The 24,881-nt window shown below is 35.3% G+C and overlaps 1 protein-coding gene across 4 annotated transcripts in view; it reads left to right on the forward strand.

Annotated features, from left to right (window-relative positions):
• The window catches only part of GPBP1 (GC-rich promoter binding protein 1), a 74,657-nt gene that overhangs the window by 44,412 nt on the left and 5,364 nt on the right, over nt 1–24,881 (forward strand). For 3 of the 4 annotated variants that reach the window (XM_042939468.1, XM_042939477.1, XM_042939461.1), the window contains exons 4-12: nt 1,996–2,119; nt 2,245–2,468; nt 5,307–5,373; nt 6,433–6,492; nt 13,246–13,430; nt 13,995–14,135; nt 16,497–16,664; nt 17,114–17,301; nt 23,509–23,611. In XM_042939468.1, coding sequence (XP_042795402.1) covers nt 1,996–2,119; nt 2,245–2,468; nt 5,307–5,373; nt 6,433–6,492; nt 13,246–13,430; nt 13,995–14,135; nt 16,497–16,664; nt 17,114–17,301; nt 23,509–23,611 — 1,260 coding nt within the window. The remainder of the gene's footprint in view (nt 1–1,995; nt 2,120–2,244; nt 2,469–5,306; nt 5,374–6,432; nt 6,493–13,245; nt 13,431–13,994; nt 14,136–16,496; nt 16,665–17,113; nt 17,302–23,508; nt 23,612–24,881) is intronic. The other variant, XM_042939486.1, reaches the window with a different exon arrangement.

Here is a 24,881-nt window from a genome sequence, read left to right on the forward strand (position 1 = left end):
CTGACGGAGAAGTTTCGTCCATGCGCTTTAAGGTTACACTCTAAGCTTTCAGGAAATGATTTCTTCATCTGTGAATGAGGGAAAGTACAGGGTGGAGGAGAAAACCACTCCTTTGGGCATTGGATAGGTGGCTTGTAGGCTTTTTGTTTTCTGATTCCTCAACTCAGAGTTGATGTTGCCTCTTCTCTTGTGTACCTTTTGGCTTCATCAAACACCCAGGATGGGGCCTTTCCTCCCCCCATACACCACATTGACTTGGCTTTGCCCCACATTCCTCAGTATTTTCAGCCACCCTTCTCTTAGTACTGTGTTGCTCCTCATGGGAGTGAGATGGTGACTTGAGCATGTATGTCTAGCAGAGCTATAGAAGTTTGTCAGTTTCCTTAAATATCAGTGTACTTGACATTCTCATTAAAGTTGCTAAGGTTGATGTAGTGGGAAGTGGGGGGGGGGTGGGATCAGGGAGTACAGAAGGCACAGAACACTTCCACTCCAGCATGCTAGGCTCTGCATTTACTTTGTTTCCAAGAAGTCAGTAGTGTTAACATAATTCCTTCTCATAAGTTTTTAATCTTCCTAAAACTCCATTTATCCTCATTGCTGACACCATTTATTTCAGTGTGGAGTTGCTTTGGCTCAGCAGCCACAGCAGTATTGCCTTTCACTTGGGGCCCCAGTCATAATAAAAAATCCCTTTGTTCTACCATTCATGGGAGAATTACAACAACTAAGGCACTGTTTGGGTGCCTTGTTTCAATTCTACTCCTTGCCACTTGGCTGTTAAACATTGAGGGATGCTTACTTCCACCTATCACTTGGATGATAGCGGTTGCTGCCAGGATCATGAGAGTCTTCTCTTACCCTAATCTGGCCTGCAGACCCTTGTTTTAATTTTTTTCTAGAGAATTTTAGCTCTGTTAGTGTTGCATCCTCATCACCAAAACTGTTAGGGTCTGTGAAGGGTTTGTGTTTTTATCATACTTGCAGGCCTAGCATGGTTAGCCTGTTGTTGTTTCATGCATGCTGGTGAAGACCTGAGATGGTCAAGGACTAACTTTCATGGCACAATAAACAGCATCAAGATAAGGCTGGGGCAATAGGGGAATGATACCACAAGGTCCCACAGTGGCAATGTGGAAAGGCCCAGGGGATGACCCAGTATGTGCAGTGGTTTACATTTCAACTGATGTACTCTGCTCATTGTCCTGGAGATGGTTGTAACAAAATCCAACCCAGAGAAATGGTCAGGGCATTTAAAAAGTTGGAAGTTTTGATTGTGATTTTATTAGATTCATGGGCTAATGCTGGGGAAGAAGAGCAACCTTTAAAAACAGTTGTGGCTTTTTATGTTCTTTGTAAATCCCTAATTTTTAAAAATAGTTTTTATAAATAATTATTATTTTTTTAGATTTTAGTTATAAGTAATCTTTACACCCAATGTGGGGCTTGAACTTACAACCCCGAGGTCCATAGTCACATGATCCACTGACTGAGCCAGCCAGGTGCCTCTATACATTCTTTAGATAATTTTCAAAAAACACTTGTTGTGGGGAAGAGGAGTTTGGAAATCAATCTGGAGAACTTAAAATAGAACTTAAGCTTCATTTGCCATAACTTTCTGTTCAAGAAAATCTTGAGCCATTTATATTTAAATTAAGTAATGTATGATACAGAATGTCAAATTCTGTTACTTAAGAGAAGTGTACTACGTTTTGCCTTGTTTCCCTTACAGTGGTATTTTACTTTTAAAGTTTTTGGGTAAGTAGATGTGGTTGTTAAGCTCTTTCAAAATAGCTTCCATTAGACAAGGAGAATAGACCAACAGTGGAATCCATCTTTTAATATGTTACCAGTTAACCAAATACATGGACAGTAAATACAGAATGTTCTTAACCATTTAGAATTCTTGGAAATAATGTAGGCCGGATTATTACAAGTTTTTAAAGTTATATTTAGGTTTTATGTGTATGTTCATGTATGTGTTTATGATTTCAGTCGTCACTGAATTTTGAGAAGCATTCTGAAAATTTTTCATGGACAGAAAATCGTTACGATGTGAATCGTCGACGACACAACTCTTCAGATGGCTTTGATTCTGGTATTGGACGTCCTAATGGAGGTAAAATTTGCTAAGAAATGAGAGTGTAGGATGATTTTCTTCATGTTGTTTTAAGAATGTTTTGTGATTCAGTAGTTAACCAGAGCCATCTTTGAATTTATGTTACTTTACCATTCTTAAATAAGGTAACTTTGGAAGGAAAGAAAAAAATGGATGGCGGATGCATGGAAGAAATGGTACTGAAAACATAAATCATCGAGGGGGATACCATGGTGGAAGTTCTCGTTCTCGTAGCAGTATTTACCATTCTGGGAAAAGCCAAGGACTACATGAAAACAGCATACCTGACAATGAAGCAGGGAGGAAAGAAGACAAGAGAGAACGCAAACAGTTTGAGGCTGAGGATTTTGTAAGTTTCTTGTAACTTTAATACAAATGAGGTTTCTGCAAGTGCCATTTTAACATCAAGGCTTTCTTATGAGATTTTATCACTATGGTTCATATCTATAGAAATCACACTTGGTTCAATTATGTTTAATCTTTAACATTTTGTGAGGCTCTTTGTTTATATAATTCTCTTTCCTCAATTCCTCTCCCTCCTCCTACTTACTCCTGTGTCTTAACCATATAATCATTTAAAAACTTTCGATAATCTGTGTCATTTTATTCCTTAAATTTGAACAGTTTCCCTTAGAAACAATGGCTGAGCTTGCTAGCTTTTTTGCAAGTGCATCATAACATCTCTGAAAAGCTTTTAAGCTTTTGGAAAGAATATTTTACTAGTACATTTTATTTAGACTGTCTCTTTTAAGTAATGTTTTATTATTCATTTATTACCTTTTTTTATAAAATTATTTTAACGTTTATTTTTGAGACACACACACACACACACACACATACACACACACGCACGCACGCACACAGAATGTGAGTGGGAGGTGGTGCAGAGAGAGAGGGAGACACAGAAGCTGAAGTGGGCTCCAGGCTCTGAGCTGTCATCACACAGCCTGATGCAGGGCTTGAACTCAACTAATGGTGAGATCAGACCCAAGGTGAAGTCAGACACTTAACTGACTGAGCCACCCAGGTGCCCCCATTCGTATATTACTCTTAAGTTACTTCCAGGATAGTTCTCCTTGTCTTTCAGCTACTTTATTCAAAAGTTTCTTAGTGGTTAGGGAAGGTAAACCACTTGTTGGCTTAGGTCAGATACAATTAGAAAAGTTAACTCCACTCTTAAAAACAAATTATGAACTAGTTACAGACAGAATTTTTTCTTTCTGTATGTCTGTCTCCCTTTCCTCCCCTTCCTTCCCCTCCTTTTTTTGAGAGAGCACGCGCAAGTGAATGATGCGGGGCGGGGGGAGATAGAGAATCCCACAAGGGGCAGAGGGAGAGAGAAGTGGGGCTCATCTGAATTGGGGCTCGTGCTCACCTGCTGCAGGACTCGAGTTCACTAACTGTGAGGTCATGACCTGAGTTGAAGTCAGATGCTTAACCAACTGAGCCACTCAGGTGCCCTACAAAAATTCAGAATTTTCTTAATTCTTCTTTATTTTTAAATCTCACTATGTGACTGTCTAAACACACTGCTTCTCTAGTTGCATGAAAAATTGGTCTCGTGTAAAATCTTACTGATCTTGGCATTTTTTCTTGTTGTTCATCTCTGGTAATTTATTATTTGTATATGTTCGTTCTTCATTCAGTATATATTTGAGTGGCTCTGAGTCTAGCTGTTTTGCAAGGTGAAACAAGATAGCAAGGTCCTACTCTCACTGAGTTTCTGTTCTATTAGATGTATTCACAACATAAAAAGAAAGTAATTAGTATTTTGTAGAAAATTTAGGTAAAAAGTGACAGGACGGCTACTTTTTGGAGATCAGGAGACGTTTCTCTAGGGAAGTGACATTTAATCTAGGGCCTGGTTGGTAAGGAGTCAGCTTTATTAATCCTGGGAAGAGGGCCTAAGGTGGGGAGCAAGCTTGTAATGTTTGAGGGGGAAAAGGTCAGTATGGGTAAAGTGACTATTCAACCAGATTAGAGAGGTAGCAGAAGGTTTTGATTGAGTAGGACCTGGGCAGGTAAAGGGAAAGACTTTCAGTTTAATTATAGGTGCAGTAGGACGAAGCTCCTTTGGATCAAAGGAAAACTTTCGATCATTTGATCTGATTTTAATTTTTTAGAAGAATATTTTAGTTGTTCGATCTTGAATGAATAACAGTGAGTGAGAGCAGGGAGACCAGTTAGGAAATAGTGGTATTAGTTCAGAAGAAAATGATGGCTTGGCTTGAACTGTGTAGCTGTGACTAGCAAAGATAGTGTTTTTGTTAACTTTATTACAACAGCCTTGTTGTCGCCGTTGCTGATAACTTCCGAGGTCATGATCCTAGCCCTGAAGATAGATAGACCTATAGTGTAATTTCTAATACTGTATTTTTTAGAAAGCACCTATTGCTTCCACGAAAGTCTTCTCAGTCTTGTTAAGTTTGTATCAAGGAATCATACTGGTATGCATGTATACTCTTTTGGGACTTTACTTACAGTAATGTCATTAGAGTGTAAATAGTTTACTTTTGTTGGTAAGTAAAATATATCAGGATTCATTTTATTCAACATGTGTTAAATACCTTCTTTAAGGCAGGCATTGTTGCTAGGTAACACAGAAAATACCTGGAAATTTAGGATTCTAAAATTGGTTTTGAGTACACATTCAATGCTGAAATCACTTTTCTTTTTAATATCCTGTGAATCACTTGTTGAAATAAAAATTTGTACTTTGTTTTGAGAATGAGTGTGTTACAGCGAATGCATCCAGCAACGAAAACCTAACACCTAACACCTGTTGGGAGTAGTCTGATTTTTCTCTTCCTTGCTTTTGACCTTAGGCTAAGAAAGGGTGATTTTTTCCAGTTGATGAAAAGACCACATTGCCTTGTTTGCTCTTTTTTTTTTTTTTTTTTTTTTTTTTTTTTTTTTTAAATCCACGCATTCTCAAGTAGTTGGGGGTAAGAATATTTAAAGACCATTTCCTTGTTTTCTCTTTAGTAGAAGTGAGTATAGATAGATAGTAACCATTTTGATGGTTAGCAGAATAAGTTAGTGAGGTTCCTGAATGGTCTTTAATAGTTAAGAGTTCATCGTATCATATCAGGGTTTTTATCAGTATGGTTTTGAGATTACTTTTAAAAGGTTTATTTTTAAAAAATGTGAGCAACGTGAACATTTATTTTCATTCCAATTTTTTCAGCCATCTTTAAATCCTGAGTATGAAAGAGAACCAAATCAGAATAAATCATTAGCTGCAGGTGTATGGGGTAAGTAATTTTTAATTTAACTTTGAGGGGTATAAAATGTTATTTGTATGTTTCACTTTGTTGTGTTTTTAAAAATAAAGAGTAGTCTAGAATTAAACTTACTCTTGTAAATATGTTTTTGAGTGCTCAGCTACACAAAACGGTAGCACTTACCTTTTAAAAAGATACTGGGGATAGAAGGAGTTTGATTTGAAATACTTGACTTGCACAGATTAGTACCATTAAGTATACTCACGAGTTTTTTTAATGGTTGTAAGTTAATGTAATGAATCAATGTTGTTTCAAACTCAGCCTGATAATCTTAAGGAAACAAAAAACTTAGTTTAAATTTAATTTTTAGTTTTTCACAGTTGAAAACTTAAACTGAAAAGATAAGTACTTCTAATCATAGTGTGACATAAAATTAATCTTTTTTACTTATGAAAATGGTTATACGTAGAGAGTATTAAATACTTGTATAAATTTGCCTATGGAACTAATCTGTTTGTAATTATTTGTCTTTTTGATTGTCAGAGCTTAATGACTTTTTTTTTTTTTGGTAATAATCCCTTTTCTTTAAAACTGCTGAGTTTAATTTGATAGCATCTTACAGAAGATTAAAGCGCACTCATATAGTACAAATCAGACAGCTTTTTAAAGATTCAAGTGAAGTTTAAAATAATGGAAAAAATTTTAAATATGAAGATTTGATATCTGAAAAATAAATTATTTGATGCCAAATTCAAAGGCGACGAATCCACTTTGGAACTTATACACATGTTCATTTGTATTTTCCTATTGAAAATTATCAACTTACCAAATAAAAGGATTGTGGCTTGTGACAGCATACTAGTGCTAATGATAAAGGCATTATTTTAAACTTTGCCACTTCCTATGCTGTTCTTTAATGTATTTATGGGTGATAACTCTGGGGCATTACTTTGTTTTCTTTTGATCTCCCGATTTATTTAAGGGCTTTTTGAGGGTGGGGGTGGGGGTGGTCAGACACTTTTGTTAGAACCATGTGAATGGCATTGTTTTTTCTGTATTGCAAATTAGTATTTCTACCACTCTCCCCAGGCCTACACGCCCAGACACACACATACCCAACCAAAAAAATCTCCCAAGCTCCTCTCTTAGGTATGTTTCCTTATTATTCAGTTTTTCTGGGAACAGCTGATTGCATAAGAATATAGAACCACCTGGAAGGTGTTAAATAGAGTCTCTTAAGAAATTAGGAATAATTTGGATTTGATTAGAATGAAAGTAAATAAAAAATTAATGTCAGTGAGCTTTTGTCATATAAAATTACCTATAGATACTATTGGTGCTGATCCTTGGTTAATTTAATAATTTTAGAAATGATTTAAAGGCAAGTACATCTTTGAAAATATTGAGAATAAAATGTATTAATATAAAGATTTTGGTTCTACTGTTTCAGGGTTGGTCTAAGGATTTTGAGCACTAGTTGAAAAGATGTTTAAAAGGAAGATGTTCTGTGCCTTAGGTAAACTAAGAAGTGTGTTTGCATTAGAAAAAAGAAAATGGTTAATTGTGGCTTGATTAACTGTTAAATTCCCAGTACTTCCCATAGGAATACAATGAAGTTTTCATTGTATTACACTTCACTATTCCTTTCTCACTTTCCCCCCTGGGTTCCCAAATATCGTTTTCCCCATTGCAACATTTAAAATAGCAATGTTCCTGAGGAAGACATGAGAGAATTTTAGGAAAGACTTCAGTAGAACTTTTCTAGTGCTACTTCCTTCCAGGTAAGTAAAAATTTAATAACCAAAATGTAATATGTATTAAACAAACCAGTTTGTCCCTGAAACTGTCCTTTTGTAGATCAGAAATTGCAAGAATCTAAACAAAATATCCCAATTAAAAAAAATACCTTGAGGGAAAGTAATTAAACTGTTTAAAATATAATTACATAAGTGTAATTCTACTTAGAACTTATTTAGCTTTTTTAAAAACACCTTCCTGCAGCTTATATCTGTGACTTTTTTATTGTTTTGATCTTAATCAGGAGCACTGTTGTTGGGTGTCCAAGATTAATGCTTACTAAATTAATCTATATCTTTAATACTTGAAAACTAAAAGGTACTTGAGTGTGCCTGTGACCTTTTTAAAATACTCAGTTGTGTGACTGATATATTTGGGAGGTGAGAAAGAGAAAAAATGATGTGTATATGTTTGTATACAATTTGATACATAATTAGTAATTGTTGATTTGTGTGTTTTCAGAAGTACTACTGGCTATTTTTGTGTTGATGAATTATGTCAGCAATATATTATTGGCAGAGTCTGACATTTAGTTCTAAAGATACTAAATAATGAAAAATTTCACTCATAGTAATTAATTTAAGCATAGTGTTGTTTAAACTTAGCATTTATTTTTGTGTCTATTCCTTGATAACTTGATGAGCTTTCCTGTTTTTTGCTTATATTTGATATACTACTTAAGAGCATCAATATTCATTTTTAAGAATTTTATTTGCTTGGCTTTCTAACAGCAAATTGGTGACTATTTCTTAAAGATGGGTTATTTTCTAGAGAATTCCAATTATAGTAGCCAAAAGCATACACATTGAGTGACATGCATGTTTGCATTAAGTGAATTCGATTATGATGAAAGCCAGTGAATTTTGTTTTTTAAAGGAGCTCTGTAAGTAGAATTAGGAGAAAGGAATAATCCTTACCGAATTTCTTTGTAAAAGTATCTGTTGGTAGTCTATACGTGGAAATGACTCCACTTTCCTTGAATGTCTTACGAAAATAGTTTTTAAACTTAGAACAAGAAGAAAAAGGTAATGCAACATACGTTAAAGGTTGATGAGGGAAAATTAATAGAGTTTGATTAGACAACTTGACAGAAGTCAATTTTACTTGGTTGGAGTTAGAAGTATTATTTTGTTCATCGTGTAAGTTCTTTTAGAAGTATGAGTGATGTAGGGGGCCTTATTAAAGAAAAAACACCATACCCCTATTGTTGGCTTACATTATAAGTTAATGAAACTCATTTGTTTCAAACTTCTATTGTGAAACAAAACAGATTTGTACATTAAAAAATTGAAAACCAAAAAGATTCAAACCACGTCAGTTTCTTTAGTCGGAAACATTTAGTTTTCTGCATTAAAATTAGCGTTCACAATAGGAATTTGTTTTTATTGCTGAGGTTTGGGTTTGATATTTGTGTATTACTGTATTTTATGTGACTAAGTTTCTTCTTCAAATTAGTGTGAAAACTTAATTCACATGTGATTCACCCTTCATTTGGCCATATGCTTTTGTTCACCCCTTAAAGTTAACTCTTTTGTCAAGATCATGAAACCAAGTCAATAACTTGGCATCAGAAAAGGGTGGACTTTGATCTCACTTGGTAGTATGCAGACTTTTTTTCTGACCATTTAGTTACAGGCCTAGTATGCTTATTTTTAGTTGGGGATGGTAAAAATTTGAAGTATTTGGCATAGCAGTAAATACTTGAATTCCCATTTTCTCCACTAGTATATAATATAGTAGTTAAGGACATTAGTTATGGAATGAGATAGATCAGGGCCCCTAACATTAGGTGTTTTACCTAATGGTTAGACTTTTGGGTAGATTACTTAATCTGAGTGAATTTTCTCATCTCAGAGATGAGGGTGATCACAATTTTAATGAGAAAAGCAGTATAAATATTAAATTGCATAAAATATTAAAATTATTGTGTAAATCAATCTTTGTAAAACACTTGATCATGTTAGAGTTGTTTAATGAACCTGAACGTTAGCTAAGTTATGTTCAAATCTAGTTAAGTGATGGATATTCTTGTAGATTCATTAAAAGGCAAAAAAAGAGGAATTTTTAGGTTAGAGATCAAAGAATAAAGTAATAAGTGATTGAATCAGAAAACGTATAGAAGACACTTGGAGGGAATGTAGTGAAAGACAAGAGGATGAAGAATTGAAATGTTTGCTCTTAACTACACATGTTGCCAAATTAGTTTGTATTATAGGTGGCAGTATTTTAATTGTTTTTTTCTAGAAAGAATTGAGCCAGTCCTCCTCCCACCATTGACTTTGTATTTAAGAAAAAAAATCTCTTGTATCCATAGATATTGGGAGAGTATAAATAACAAGGAAATAAAGGGATATTTAAAGTCAGTTATTGTCAGATAATAGTTTGTGAGGGTAGCAGAAAACAGGTATATGAAAATCTAAAACTCTTTTGCCTTCAGGTGTTTTTAACTTAAATTTCAATGACGATGCCTGCTTATCTGAGTTGGAAATAATATGGACATGTAATTTACAGAGGAAGTCACTGAGATCACTTACTTTCTAGTTTTTTTTTAATACAAGTGTTTGCATATTGTTAACCAGTTGACAAAGTAAATGGAGAAAGAATAGAAGGAGACATTGGATACTGTTTGAATCTAACTGCTTCAGCACTTGAAAGATTAATGTCAGAATTTGTAGGGAGAATCTGTTTATAAGTACATTTGATTCTTGAACAGTGTAGGAGTTGGGGGCCTTAATGCCTCTTACCCCACCCCTTTGGTCGAAAATCCCTGTATAACTTTTGATCCCCCCGCCCCCCCAGACTTAAGTACTACTGATAGTGTACTGTTGATTGAAAGCCTTACCGATAATATAATTGATTAAAACATATATTGTGTATTACATGTGTATTGTGACAGAGTAAGCTACGAGAAGAAAACCTTATTAAGAAAATCATAAGAGAAAATATACTTATAATACTGTTATGTATTTGTTGGAAAAGTACTTGCATGTAAGTGGACTGGTGCATTTCAGACCTTGTTATTCAAGGGTCAACTGTAATATAAATGACTCAAAATTTGGACAGTTAGTGCTGCCATCATCCTTTCCATTACTTTTATTGTAATGGTTGCTATTAAGAGCTCTTGTTATTAAATGGGCAGGTTTATGTAGTATATTCAGCACAGTTACATAGGATATAGGTTAGTCTGTGTTTATTTCTGTTAGAATTTTTCTCATCTTCTGTAATTTTGTAAATCAACTTAAAGTTTAATACAATATTGAAATATGATTGGAAGCATACTATAATGAAGATAGTCTGACTTTTCTAGATTTTTTTTCTAGTATTTTAAAATATTTTACAGTAATTCTCTGACAGGAGCTATTTTTCATTTTATAGATAAGAGAATTAATAGAGTTGGAGCAAGATTCTATCAATCTGGTATAAATGTCCATGTTCTTAACCTCTGTACTGTACTTACTTTGCTACTTAGTCTTCTATGATTTATTTCTTAGGCTTCACATTTCTTCTTTTTTTTTTTAAATAGGTTTCACACCTAACGTGGGGCTTTAACTCAAGACCTTGAGATAGAGTTGCATCCTCTACCGACTGAGCCAGCCACATGTCCCTTCACCTTCCTTCTTTATAGAATATTCTGTCTTTGCCCTGAAGGCTTCTTTGAGGAAAAAGCCACATTATTTTTTGCTCTAGATGTCCAGGAATCCAGTTTTAGGAAAGTGAACTTAGTAGTCAGGAAGTATGTTGAGGTTTAAAGATAACATACCTGTTTGCTTGTCTGCTCTCTTCTGCCTTCTAATTTTGATTAATGATTGCTTATACACAAAAGTTTTCTTTATTTTTTTCTTGAACCTTCAGCTTTCCATGTGGGATCATTTTTTGCCTGCCTATAGTACATTGTTTAGGATTTCCTTTAGTAACTTTCTTTTCATAGCGATTGATCTTTGAAAAGTTTCACTTCTGCCCTCTGCCATGTGTGGCTTTTTCAAGTACAGGTCTGTAATCCAAGATTCAGGGGTGGATCAGTCCCATCCTCAGCTGTTAGGTTCCTTTGTGCACACTCAATAAAAGTTTTTTTCTTTACTTCTTGATAAATGTGGGTTGACATCACCGCTTGCTGATGATGGTGACTCTTTTCCTGTTGTATTTGTTTTCCTCCATTATAGTAATTTTAACATAGGACCTACTTTAAGGTAAAGAAGGTAAACTTGTGTGCTTAATGGGCCATTTTGAACTGGAAGTGTGCTTATCAGTCATGTTTGAACTTCTTTAATTGTGGTGTACTGATAGAAATGTCCTCTGTTTCAGCACTTGACTTTCTGAGACCTTGCAAACTCTTACTGCCTTTTGCATTTCCCAATATCAGTCATTACTGCTTCTTGAGATTCCTTTTAGCAATCTTTTTTTTCCCCAGTTTTATTCTCACTGTCATCATCTGTTTACCAGAATAATTGCAAAGCTTAAATGGTTTAGTGCTGTTTCTAGGGTTCTTTTTTCACCTGTGAGATCTTTCTTTCCCTTCTATCTTCTTTCTTCTTCTTCTTCTTCTTCTTCTTCTTCTTCTTCTTCTTCTTCTTCTTCTTCTTCTTCTTCTTCTTCTTCTTCTTCACTTATTTTGACAGAGAGAGCACGCATGTGTCTGAGCAGGGGAGGGGCAGAAAGACAGGGAGAGAGAATCCTAAGCAAGCTCCATGCTGTTAGCACAGTGCCTCTATGGGGGGCTCGATCCCATGAACTGTGAGATCATAACGTGAGCCAAAATCAAGAGTCAGACACTTAATCAACGTTGACACCCGGGCACCCTGAAACATCTTTATACTTAATTTTTGTTTTGTTGACTTAATTGTGTAAATTCTTTAGAAAAGCTGTATATTGCCGATTTAATTTCTGTTTTTGTGTGACCAAAGATTTCTTTCTTAGCCTTTATTCCTTGGGCCTTGTAAGGCATCCAAGAAGTTGGAATATTTGCCTTAGTAGATTAGCCATGTGTTTAACTTTTAAGAGGATTTGCTCAGTTTGCTCTAGGTTCTTGTTCTTTTATACATCAGCAGTAAAATGAAGTAGCATACCAGCTCTATATTTTGAAGATTTTGAAGCCTCAGATGAAGTTTGAGAGTCTCTTCATGCCCCTATAAGTCCTTGTTTAGTTTTTGAGATGATCCAGTAGGAATTTTGGTTTGGTTTGTTTGAGGTGGGGCATCATCACAAACATTTAGGCAACTCAGCATGTCACAGGAACTTATTTAATACACAATGCTAATCTTGATTTAGATTTCCTAAGCTTTCTCCCCTTAATTCTTTTATTCTAAACTCTTCAACTATGAAACTGACACTTAGAGAATTTTTGTAAAGGAAGAAAGACATACTTCACCACAATAATTGTGAACATGCTCATGTGTATTACCTACACTAACTAAATTCTAGGATTAAAATTAAACTCTATGGGCAGTTTTTCATATTTTAGCAATTGAATTTCTCTTGAGAAAACAGCTCTGTTAGCAATTATTCCTAGTACTATCTTCAGAAGAATTGAGTTTGTTACCCTATAACTTACATAATGCCTTCATTATAGTTAGATGGCCAGTAAATATTTGAATGACTTGGTATTGTGAAAATAGAATTCTGTTTTCTATTAGTCACAACTTGAGTAGCAATTTAGAAATTGAGGGACTATAGTTCTTTGTTTATTGATAGTAACTTTGTGAGATAAGAATGAGAAGGAGTTAGAAAAACTATTTTTTGAAAATGGAGAAGAGGAAAATATAATGTACTTTATATTCTAAGCCTTAGGAGACTAGAATGAAATTTGCAATTAAAAAAATTAACGTTTTAGGCCAGTGTTCAGCTGAATTCATTTGTATTACTTGACATTGTGCAATCCTTGCTATATTCTGTTTATGTTTTAGCTTTATTTCTGAAGCAGGAATATAGCTTATACTTATTTAGCTTAATTATTTTGCCCAGGAAGCAGCAATTATTTTTAAATATAATCAAGGATTGGATTATGCTGTGTGTGTGTGTGTGTGTGTGTGTGTGTGTGTGTGTGTGTGGTTTAATTTTATGCTAAAATTTAAACTGTATGTAACTCTTGCTCGTGCTTTATTTATGCAGAATATCCTCCGAATCCTAAATCTAGAGCTCCAAGGATGCTGGTCATTAAGAAAGGTAATACAAAAGACTTACAGCTATCTGGATTCCCAGTGGTAGGAAATCTTCAGTCACAACCAGTTAAGAACGGGACTGGTCCAAGTGTTTATAAAGGCTTAGTCCCTAAACCTGCTGCTCCACCTACAAAAGTAAGTTCTAAATTGTTTAAAATGCAAGTTTTAAGTTGGTACCAATTGGGTTACTTTGAGAATAGAATGTTAAAAAATTTTATACCAAAGTGGGAGGGGTTGTTGGTGGGATACTGACTTTAAAGTGGAGAGTTCACCCATTGTGTATCATTAGTTTTAATTATCTTTTAAATGATGTGTGTGTTTGCTCATGTATGTGTTTTCTTATATTACTGGTAGTAAATCTATAAAATTTTGTTTTGCTAAATAGTACATAGTGCTGTTTCCTTGGTGTTCAGTTTTAGGTTTTTGGAACTCGTACTTGTGTTTTCTTGATATTAGGCAAAACAAACCTAACTTCAGGTTTGTAAGACCTTGTAAAAATAGTAATGTAGTCAGATGTTTTTTGTCTAAATACCAGGCTTTGATTTTAGTTGTAGAAAAAGAAGAGAAATATGTAGGAATGATGTAATACAATAATTATTTTTATGAGTCACACACAGTCATCTGTATTGTGTTCACTTTGTTTTTCTCCTCTGAATAATCTGTTTTTGATAGACATTAATGTTTGATGTTTTCCTCTAGCCTACTCAATGGAAAAGCCAAACTAAAGAAAATAAAGTTGGGACTTCTTTCCCTCATGAGTCTACATATGGTGTTGGCAACTTCAATGCTTTTAAATCAACTGCCAAGAATTTTAGCCCATCTACAACTTCAGTGAAAGAGGTATGTTATTTAAAATCATTCCTGAGGAATGCAACATATCTTAATCATACAGTGTAATAGTGAACAAAAGGCATAGATTGATTAAATGAATACATTAAAATGAGATATTTTAGTTCTTCCCTAAAACTTGATTCAAGTACTTTGCTCTTTGCTAATCAGTTTTGCACTTTAAGTATGGATAATTTAAATATATATTTAAAAGTTTATTAAAAAATTTTTTTAATGTTTATTTATTATTCAGAGACAGAGCATGAGCATGGGAGGGGCCGAGACATGGGGAGACAGAATGTGAAGCTGGCTCCAGGCTCTGAGCTGTCAGAACAGAGCCTGATGTGGGGCTTGAACTCACAAACTGAGATGATGACCTGAGCTGAAGTGGGATGCTTAACTGACAGACACCCAGGCACCCCTCTTAATGTTTTTTTGAGAGACAGAGCACAAGCAGGGAAGGGTCAGAGAGAGGGGGAGACACAGGATCCAAAGCAGGCTCCAGGCTCTGAGTTGTTAGCACAGAGCCCGATGCAAGGCTCGAATCCATGAACCATGAGGTCATGACCTGAGTGGAAATCAAGAGTTGGACACCCAACCCATTGAGCCACCTAGGCTTCCCATTGCCACAAATAATTTTTAAGAAAAGAATTATGACAGTTGCAGTTTTGACATTTGTGTTAAGAGTTAGGCTATGCTGTAGGATTGAACTTTGACTGAAAATGAGGATTTGTATCATAATCTTCCATTGGGTATGATGGACATTTCATTATTTTATTAACATGTTTTATTAGTGTTAACACTTAAGGGGCAAGAGAGGAGAAGAGGGAGGGAAAGGTGCATATTGTTACTTTATGGACTTAATATGCCTGGTAGCTTAAGTATTTTTTTGTCACTTGGCCAGGTTTCTGAAACTTCTAGACCAGGGAGTTCTCTGATTAGTTGAGGATCAAAAGACACTTGTGACTATGTTGCTACATTTGAAATTGCTCTCAGTACTTTGTTGGAACATCATAGCCCCTCATAATCATAGAAATTTAGAACTGGAATGAAGGGACCAGCATTCATAGCTGGTAATTGTGGCTTAGATTCCTTATAGTTTGTAGATAGTGTTGCCAATAGTTAAGCATTACGGTAGTTTTCCATGGCTACAAATTTTTGTGACACGGAGTTGTAACATTCTATTTTCTAATGTATTCCACTGTCAGAACCCCCAAAACAAAAGGACTCTAGTACAGGTCTCTCCCTACCTCCCTCTTGCCCAACCACAAATATTTTCCTTGGTGAAATCCTACCTGATAAACCCTCTGTGTATCTGTGTGTAAATAATTATAAAATAGGTTTTATTGGAACTATTATTAGGACCCTAAAACTGAGGAACACAGTTTTAAAAACCACTCTTATATGTATTTTAGGCATATTTAAATAGCTTTAGAATATTTTATAAAATTGTATTTAAACTTAATTTAGGGAGCACCTGGGCAGCTCATTCAGTTAAGCATCTGGCTCTTGATTTTGGCTCACATCATGATGTCATGGTCGGGCTCAGTGTTGGGTGTGGAGCCTGCTTTAGATTCTTTCTCTCCCTCTCCCCACACCCTGCTTGCACACATGCCTTCTCTGTGTCTCTCAAAAAAAAGTAATTAAAAAAAACCCTCTTAATTTAAAACAGTAGTTTTCAGTATTGCCAGACCTTAATTGTTTTATGCTATAACAAAATTGTTTTGGTTTTGTTTTGGTTTTTAACGTTTTTATTTATTTTTGAGACAGAGAGAGACAGAGCATGAACGGGGGAGGGGCAGAGAGAGAGGGAGACACAGAATTGGAAGCAGGCTCCAGGCTCCGAGCCATCAGCCCAGAGCCCGACGCGCGGCTCGAACTCACGGACTGCGAGATCGTGACCTGAGCTGAAGTCGGACGCTCAACCGACTGAGCCACCCAGGCGCCCCTGTTTTGTTTTTTTTAAAGAAAAGTCTTTTGGGCACCTGGGGGGCCGAGTCGGTTGAGTGTCCCACTTCAGCTCAGGTCATGATCTCGCGGTTCGTGAGTTCAGGCCTCACATCGGGCTCTGCCAACAACTCAGGGCTTGGAGCCTGCTTCGGATTCTGTGTCTCCCTCTCTCTTTGCCGCTCCCCTGCTCACGCTCTGTCTGCCTGTCTCTCAAAAATGAATAAATGTTAAAAAAAAATTTATAGAAGAAGAAAGAATCTGCTCATTCACTGGGGTAGATAAAACATACAGGTATAGAAGAAAATAGACTTAAAATCACTTTTGTATTGTGAATAAAGATGAAATAGGAAGTTATGGTAGTTGTGAACTTTATATTGATACGCTTTGTCTACATGTTTATTAATATTTCTGAATTTTTTCTAGTGTAATCGCTCAAATTCCTCTTCACCTGTTGACAAACTTAATCAGCAACCTCGTCTAACCAAACTGACACGTATGCGCACTGATAAGAAGAGTGAATTTTTGAAAGCATTGAAAAGGGATAGAGTAGAAGAGGAACATGAAGATGAAAGTCATGCTGGCTCAGAGAAGGTAATTGAACTTGTAGTAACTCTTGGTTTGACATTAACATGTCATTGAACTATTTAGACAAATAATCATTTAAGACCTTTGAATAAACTTTATCAAAATAATCATCTTCCTGAAAGCAGCGCTAGTTTGTTTATTTGCATAAAGAATGACTTCCTTTCTGAAGCAGTTTTTGCTCATTCTGGTGTTCCTGTGCAAAAATAATGTTTTCTTCTGTTTTCCACATTGCCTATCTTCATCCTTTTGATTTGCCTTTGTTGAATAGTCGTGAAGAAATAGTTGGAAAGCTTTGGGGTATCCTTCACAGCTTAAGTTTACATGGTCTGAGAATGTCTCCTAAATTTAATGATTATAACATTTATGTATTGTCTGGAAATGTAACAAGAGTCTATTAAAATTTTAGCAATTGTATTCTCTATCTCATTCTTTTTTTTTAACTCCCCCCAAACCAGGATGACGACTCATTTAATTTGCATAACAGCAATAGTACTCACCAAGAAAGGGATATAAACCGAAACTTCGATGAAAATGAAATTCCACAAGAAAATGGCAATGCCTCAGTAATCTCCCAGCAGATCATTCGGTCTTCAACCTTCCCACAAACTGATGTTCTTTCAAGTTCGCTTGAGGCAGAACACAGGTTAGTATTCATTTTTATTCTTTTCTTTGTGTTCTTTACAGGATTTTGATATTAGTATGGAAACGTTGTGATCTATTTAACAGTTTTATTGAGTTATTTACCACAAATTTTGGTGGTAGATATTGGGAGTGGAATTGATATGTTTAACATTTTGAGACTGCCAAACTATTTTCCAAAATGTACTGTTTTACATTCTCATCAGCATTATATGAAGGTTCCAGTTTCTCCATATTCTCACCAACATTTGTTACCATCTGCCTGTAATTTAGCCATTCTTTTTTTTTCCTATTTTTTTTTTTTTTTTTTAAGTTTTATTTGAGAGAGATAGCACAAGTGGGTAGCAGTGAGATCATGACCTGAGCTGGCCCCTAGAGTCAGATACTTAACCAACTGAGCCATCTAGGTACCCCTAATTTAGCCATTCTAATGGAAATGAAATGAAGTGCTATCTTTTTGTGGTATCTTTAATATGTGGATAACAAGAGGTATCTTTAATACGCATTTCCCTTAAAACTGACAGTGACGAACATCTTTTCAAGTACTTATTAGCCATTTGTATGTCTTTTTTGAAGAAACTTCTGTTGAAATTCTTTGTCCATGTTTAAAGTATTTGTCTAATTGTAAACATTCTTTATATATTTTGAATATAAGTCCTGAATCATAGGCATAATTTGCAGGTATCTTTTCCCATTGTGAGTTGTCTTTTCACTGTTTCAGTGGTACTGTTTGAAATAAAAAACTTTTGATGAAGCCCTTTTACCAATTTGTGTGTGTGTGTGTGTGTGTGTGTGTGTGTGTGTGTGTGTGTGTGTGTGAGAGAGAGAGAGAGAGAGAGAGAGAGTGAGTGAATGTTTGTCCTGCCTCCCCCCTTACTCTCCCGGCCTTCCCGTAACTCTATAGTTAAGAACAGGTATTTTTTTGTAGAAATGCCTTACCCTTCATGTGGTCTTGAAATAAACCACATGGTTTAGCATTAGTAAATGAAAGATTTGTGGACTTCTGCTTAATTGCTTTTGATTGTTTTGTTTTAATTTTAAAAGAAGACTTTAGTTGTGTTACAGAAATATACTTCAACTGATTTAACTCCTCCATGAAGGGAGAAATTATGGCACCAAAACTTAAGCTCTTCTGCCATAGATACTAGGATTATTTTAGATTACTGTTCAGTCTACAGTTTTCATTTTTATAAGCTTGATTCCATACATATTTATGCAGTTTGCCAATACAACTTCTAAAGCAAGAAAATGCTAATATATGCAGTTATATCATCATGTATTAGTCTGCAACTGCTTTGTGTAAGACGAAATTTAAAAAATTTTGTTTATTTTATTTTGAGGGGGAGAGACAGTTGGGCCGGAAGGGGCAGAGAGAGAGAGTGAGAAATTCCCAAGCAGACTCTGTGCTGTCAGCAGAAAGTCCCACGAGGGGCTCGAACTCAGGAACCTGCGTGCAGATCATGACCTGACCCAAACAAAACCAAGAGTCTGACGCTCAACCGACTGAGCCACCCAGGTGCCCCAGTTGTCAGGTTTAATTATATCATCAAGATAGTTTGAATGGCTCCAACTGATAGATTTGTGGTATCATGACTTGAGCAGAAGTCGGGAGCCGGACATCTAACCAGCTGAGCCACCCAGGTGCCCTTGAATTGTTGTTGACTAAAAATTCTTAACACCTTCTGGGACCAGGCTAAGTGTCAAGTGATACTTGTTAACTGCCTTAGTGATCAACTTGACTTTCTGTTTGGTTTAATGCCATTTCTCAGAGAATTTCATTTAATTCTAAGACAAGGGGAAGTGGGCTATACCTACTGTGGAATAACTTAAAAATTTATATTAAAGACTCCTTTAAGTCTTTGGTCTTTTTGGCCCAGTTCATTATTATTTATTATCCTGATGATTTTGGTTCCCTTTTACCAAAGTATGTTCTGCTCTTTTTAGATGCAGCTGTAACTATTGTATATTAGAATACAGGCATTTGTTTTGATTTTTATAATCCCATACTAACGTGGACTTCATTTTTCCTTAAAATAATTTATTGGGCTGATGATAAATGCAAATGCCCTTTTGATGAGAGTTAATTTAGCTAGATGAATTTCGAGCTGACTTAACTAGGTAATATCTATAAATTTCCTTGTTTGGGCAAACTGTATTTTATTACTGTACATTTAGTATGAATGGATCAGTAACTACACTTTTTATTCCCACCCCAGCTGTAGAATTCCCGTTTACCTCATACTATATAGATTGTGGCTGAGATTAGGCTGAGTAATGTCTGCAATGTCCTGTGATGCAGAAAATAATAATAGTAAGCATTAATTCCTTTTTTAGAATATAGACATAAGTAGACATTCCAGTATTTTTTCCCATTATTCTAGTATATCATCTTATATACCCCCTTTGAAGCTACTGTTCTGTAGTATAGGTATAATTTGTGACACAATTTCTCTATCAGGGATCTGTTTCTCTTTTATAAGTAGTGCTGGTGCGATCATACTTGTATTTATATCCGTAAACATTTGTATAAGTGTGTATAAAACATTACTAGGAATGAAGTTGATTGGTCACATGGGCACACCTAATTAGACTCTGCTTTGTTAGTACCCAAAGATGTTTTTTCCACTTTCCATTTTTACCAGTAGTCCTTTAAATATTTCTATTCAGACAGTTGATAGAAAAGAAGTCTTGTCCATAGAAAGGAAAGTATACAAACCAGACGTTCTAATGATAGTAAAAGATGAGTTTTCTTTTAGGGAAGATACAGTATAGGCGATAAAATAAAGGTAAATTATTTACCTATAAAATCTCTTAAGACTGTGGTAAAAAAAAAGTTGAAACTTAATGCCTTTTGATTTTTATATATGCCTTCAGTATTTTGTAGCAAAAGAAAGTTGAGCCATACTTGTTTGAAAATATTCTTGATAACCCCGATACCTATAATGAGTGTTTTAATTTTAACACTTCATTATTATTTCTTCATTTGCAGACATATTTAGTGTAGGAAGTATTTTGGTGGTTTCTTTGATTCATGAAGACTCCGGGAAGAGAGATTTGAAGTTCCACACCTCAATACAGTTTGATCCTCTGGTGGTGACTAACAGGAGAAAATGGAGAGAATAGGGTTTAGGAACCAAGCTAAATAGAGCAAGAAGAGAACATTCTAAATTGGAATAAGCTGTAGCGGGGATGGGTGGGAACCCATGCTGCATAAGGAGATTATCAATGATGACTACTTAAATGAATATTTCATTATATATATGTCTTTTTTTTTTAAGACCTAATATTATTTTGTGGAAATGTTGTGTGTTCTAAAAAGAATTCCAAATCAGTAAAAAGAAGTAAACCTACTACTACTTTGGAAACATTTTAACTTTTTAAAATGTTTATTCATTTTTGAGAGGGTGAGTGGGGGAGAGTCAGAGGATCCCAGGTGGGCTTGGTGCAGTGAGTCCAATCCAGGGATTGAACTCCTGAACCTTGAGATCATGACCTGAGTGGAAGCCAGAATTTTTTAGCTTGAGTTTTCTTTCTGCTTAATATAGTATATGTTGTGTATGTGTTCCACAGATAATATATTAATACATTTTTTAGGTAACAAAGTTAATGGCTTCTTCTAGATGTGGGGTTTTATTTCTTTGAAAAGGAGGTGGTATTTCTTTTCCATGGCTTTAGATTTCTTGTAAACTTTGGTTCTTAAGTTGTGTGCATATTAAGTACTTACATTAATTGAATTTAACAAACCAGGTGTCAGCGATACAGATCACAAGGATGAAGATTGTGTTGCTCACATGTGTAAACTAAAATATAAAATGAAAAGTTATAGAAAATGTAAAATAGGAAAAATACGGTATTTTTAATTTGGTGTCAAGTTTCTTAATTATTTTTTTAAGTTTACTTATTATGAGAGAGAGAGAGACAGAGAGACAGAGAGAGAGAGACAGTGTGAATGGGGAAAGGGGAGAGGGAGAGAGAGAATCCCAAGCAGGCTCTGTGCTGTTAGAACAGGGCCACATGTGGCGCTTGAACTCAGAAACTGTGAGATCATGACCTGAGACAAAACCAAGAGTTGGACGCTCAACCAACTGAGCCACCCAGGTGCCCCAGTTGTCAAGTTTCAATATATCATCCAGATAGTGAGGATAGCTTGAATGTTAGAGGGGGTAGTTGTTGTTAAAAGCATCAAATGAATTAGCACAAATGAGTGCCAGAGAAATTCAGGGGGAGTTTGGGGTAAATCTCATAGCTTGAGTACCAGTCAGAAAGTTGTAATTCAGAGCTAAATTAAATCTTTAAAGGTGAAACATTATCTTATTAATGTGGATAACTGGATAGTCGTTTTGGAAGAAGAGGGTGTGAAGGGATGTTTAGGGTTGAATACATAACCTCGTTTGTTTTAGGAGCAAGGAGTGGAGTATCTTGACAGGAGAGTATAGTCCTTAATGGAATTAGAGGTGATGTTGAAGAGGCAGGGCCTTCCAGATTAGTCAAGCACTGTCATTGCTTCAGATGAAGAAATAGCTCAGGGAAGTGAAGGAATTTACCTTTGTTCTTTACCTGTTTGTGGCCCAAGTCTTCTGCTTCTAAACCTATGCTTTTTCTAATGTAAGAATTTGAATTTGTGGTCATGGTGTTCAAGTTAAGGAGTTTGTTCTTGAGGAAGTGGAAAGCCTTTGGAAACACTTAGTATGTAGTTATTGTGAAAGTGGTGTAAGGGTGATTTGGTAGTATTGTGAAAGAGCACAAGGAGAAACGCTAATGAGAAGTAAAGGTACAAATAACAGTCACAGTATATTCCTAACTGTGGGGAAAATTATTTGTTTTGAAAGCTATTTCAGGAACAGTTAACAGTTACACCCTCTGGAAGCGGAAAGATGTGAGAATGGACATTTAGGAATACTTGTCTTTTATACAATTTGAAATAACTTGTTTTGTTTGCATTATTGTTTGGTTAACATGCAGTTTTTAATAGTGAAACTAGTGAGTATCTAGCAAAAGAAGTTAGATTGCTTTACCAATCTAAATATGTAGACTCTGGTCTGGATGGCATTGGGAATGAAAATACCATTCCACAGGGAAGCCATCTAGGTTAAAGAGTGAAGACTGTGTTGGAAAAGTAGTGTTAAGTGATTAAAAGGATAGTAATTAACGATGATTATGACATTTTGGTCTAGAGGGTTTGGTACAATATATACTAACTTGGGAAGCTGGAAACCAGAATTCTGTTTCCTTCTTTGCTGTTAGGTAGGCAAGTTATTTTACTTTAGTGATCTTGGTCTTTTTACATTTAGAGTATGAGTGTAGTGTTAAATTTTATTCAGATTCTCTGAACATTGATATTCTGAGATTATTTGAAAAGGTACAGGACTCTTGTGCCAGGCTCAAGTTGAAAGATGAGTAGCCATAGAGTAACAAATATTTAAGAGATATAATTATTAGAAAACAAATTATTAACAGACCAATACATGCTATATATATATATAAGTGGCTGAAACTTTGAAATTGTTGAGTCAGATGCATCAGCTATGACTATGGTGGTGGTGTTTACCTGAGTGGAGAAAGTGGTTGGTTCCCCCTCTCTCCCCTTTGGGATTCTCTTTGCCTAAGATGGAGGTATTTTCTTTAAAACATGGAAGGAAAAGAGAATAACCTTATGATTTTACTTATTTGGATCCTAGTTAAGAGTGTTTAAAAAAGTTGTCTTTCTGTTATTGTAGAGCATAATGCCAGTTTCAAATTGAATTATGTGTTAAGGTTGATGACAGGTGGTATCAACAGAAAAATACAGTGTAAAATGCAAAGTAGGGAGTTATATAACTCAATCTTTTGTCTTCAAAGTAAAAAACTTAATGAGTAGCTAAGAATATGATGGATTGTTGTGGTGTTAAAGAAAATGAGGAGTATTGCTTTTACTTTTAGTGTAAGAATTTAGCAAAATTTTTTCAGTGTCTAGAGACCCTTTTGCAAATTTCCAGCCTAGAGAACCTCTGACAACAAGGTAAAGCAATTGTGCAATTTATTCTGAAGCTTATTGGGGTTTAAGCTTACTGGTTCATTTTCAGAAAGATTCAAAAACAGAGTAAAAAGGCTCTTTATGTATTTTGAGGACTGTGTGTAATGGATCTGGATGGTGTTTTCTTGCACATAATATAAGTGGAATTATCTTACTTGGGAGAAGCTCTCATTTACTTATTTCCTGTCCTTTTTTCAGATTATTAAAGGAGATGGGCTGGCAAGAAGACAGTGAAAATGATGAAACGTGTGCTCCCTTAACTGAGGATGAAATGAGAGAATTCCAAGTTATTAGTGAACAGGTAAGAGGACCTGAATCATACAGGTTCATTTTAAATTGCCTTTTCTTAATGAGAACAACATATTACATTAAGCATTTTTTAAGGAATTTCCTACTTAGGAATTTATTAGCCATCACAGCATAGGTCAGACTGCACTGACAGTGTGGAGCTCTTTGTGAGACTCAGTCACGGACTGCGAGATCATGACCTGAGCCAAAACCAAGAGACAGGCTACCCAGGCACCCCGGAATTGCCTTTGTTTTAAACAGGTCTGCAGTGTTTGGGAATTAGTGTAAATAATATGTCTATGATTTGTCATGTTCCAGACTTTTTTTAAAAAATAGTATAGGGATAAAAAATAGAAAACATCAGTAGCTTCCCAGATGGCTTCACCTTTTACCTTTTCCTTACATAAGAATATTTAATGCTCTAACACATCCTGGTTTTTTTTTTTGTCTTCATAGTCTCCTTTTTGAAAGAGTATTAGGAAATGTTTGCTAGAATTGGAATTGCTAGATCATGTGGTCATCTGTGTTTAACTTGAGGAACTACCATACTATTTTTCCACTGTAGCTATACCATTTTACATTCCCACCATTGGTGCTCAAGAATTTGTTTGTTTGTTTGTTTATGGTTAGTAGCTATCCTGATGGTTGTTAAGTGGGTATCTCTTTGTGGTTTTGATTTGCACTTCTGTATTGGTTAGTTGATGTTGACTCTTCATGTACTTACTGGTCATTTGTGTATCCTCTTGGAAGAAACGTTTATTCAAGTACTTTGCCCATTTTTAAATCAGGTTGTTGCTGAGTTGTGGCATTTCTGTATGTGTTGTGGATTTTCAATCTTCTGTGATTTACAGATAATTTTCTCATACTCTGTAGTTTGCCTTTTTTACTCTTTGGATTGTATTCTTTGATGCAAAGAAGCTTTAAATTTGATGTAGTCCAGTTTATCTCTTGTTTTCCATTAGTGTCCTGTACTGTTATGTCATATTCCAGAAATTATTGCCAAACTTAATGTCATGAGTGTTTTCTTCTTATTGTTCTGTAGTTTTGGTTCTTACATTTAGATCTTGGATCCATTTAGTTAGTTTTTTGTTTGTGTTGCAAGGACTACCTTAATTCTTTTGCATGTGGATATCTCAAAACTTTGTCAAAAATCATTTGAGTATGCATTGTCTCTTGAACAACACAGGTTTCAGCTGCCTGTGTCCCATTTTATATGCACATTCTTCACAGTAATATACATGTATTTTCTGTTATGATTGTCTTAATGTTTTCTTTAGCTTTAT

Source organism: Panthera leo, chromosome A1 (genome assembly GCF_018350215.1).
Source record: "Panthera leo isolate Ple1 chromosome A1, P.leo_Ple1_pat1.1, whole genome shotgun sequence".
NCBI classification, from domain to species: domain Eukaryota; kingdom Metazoa; phylum Chordata; class Mammalia; order Carnivora; family Felidae; genus Panthera; species Panthera leo.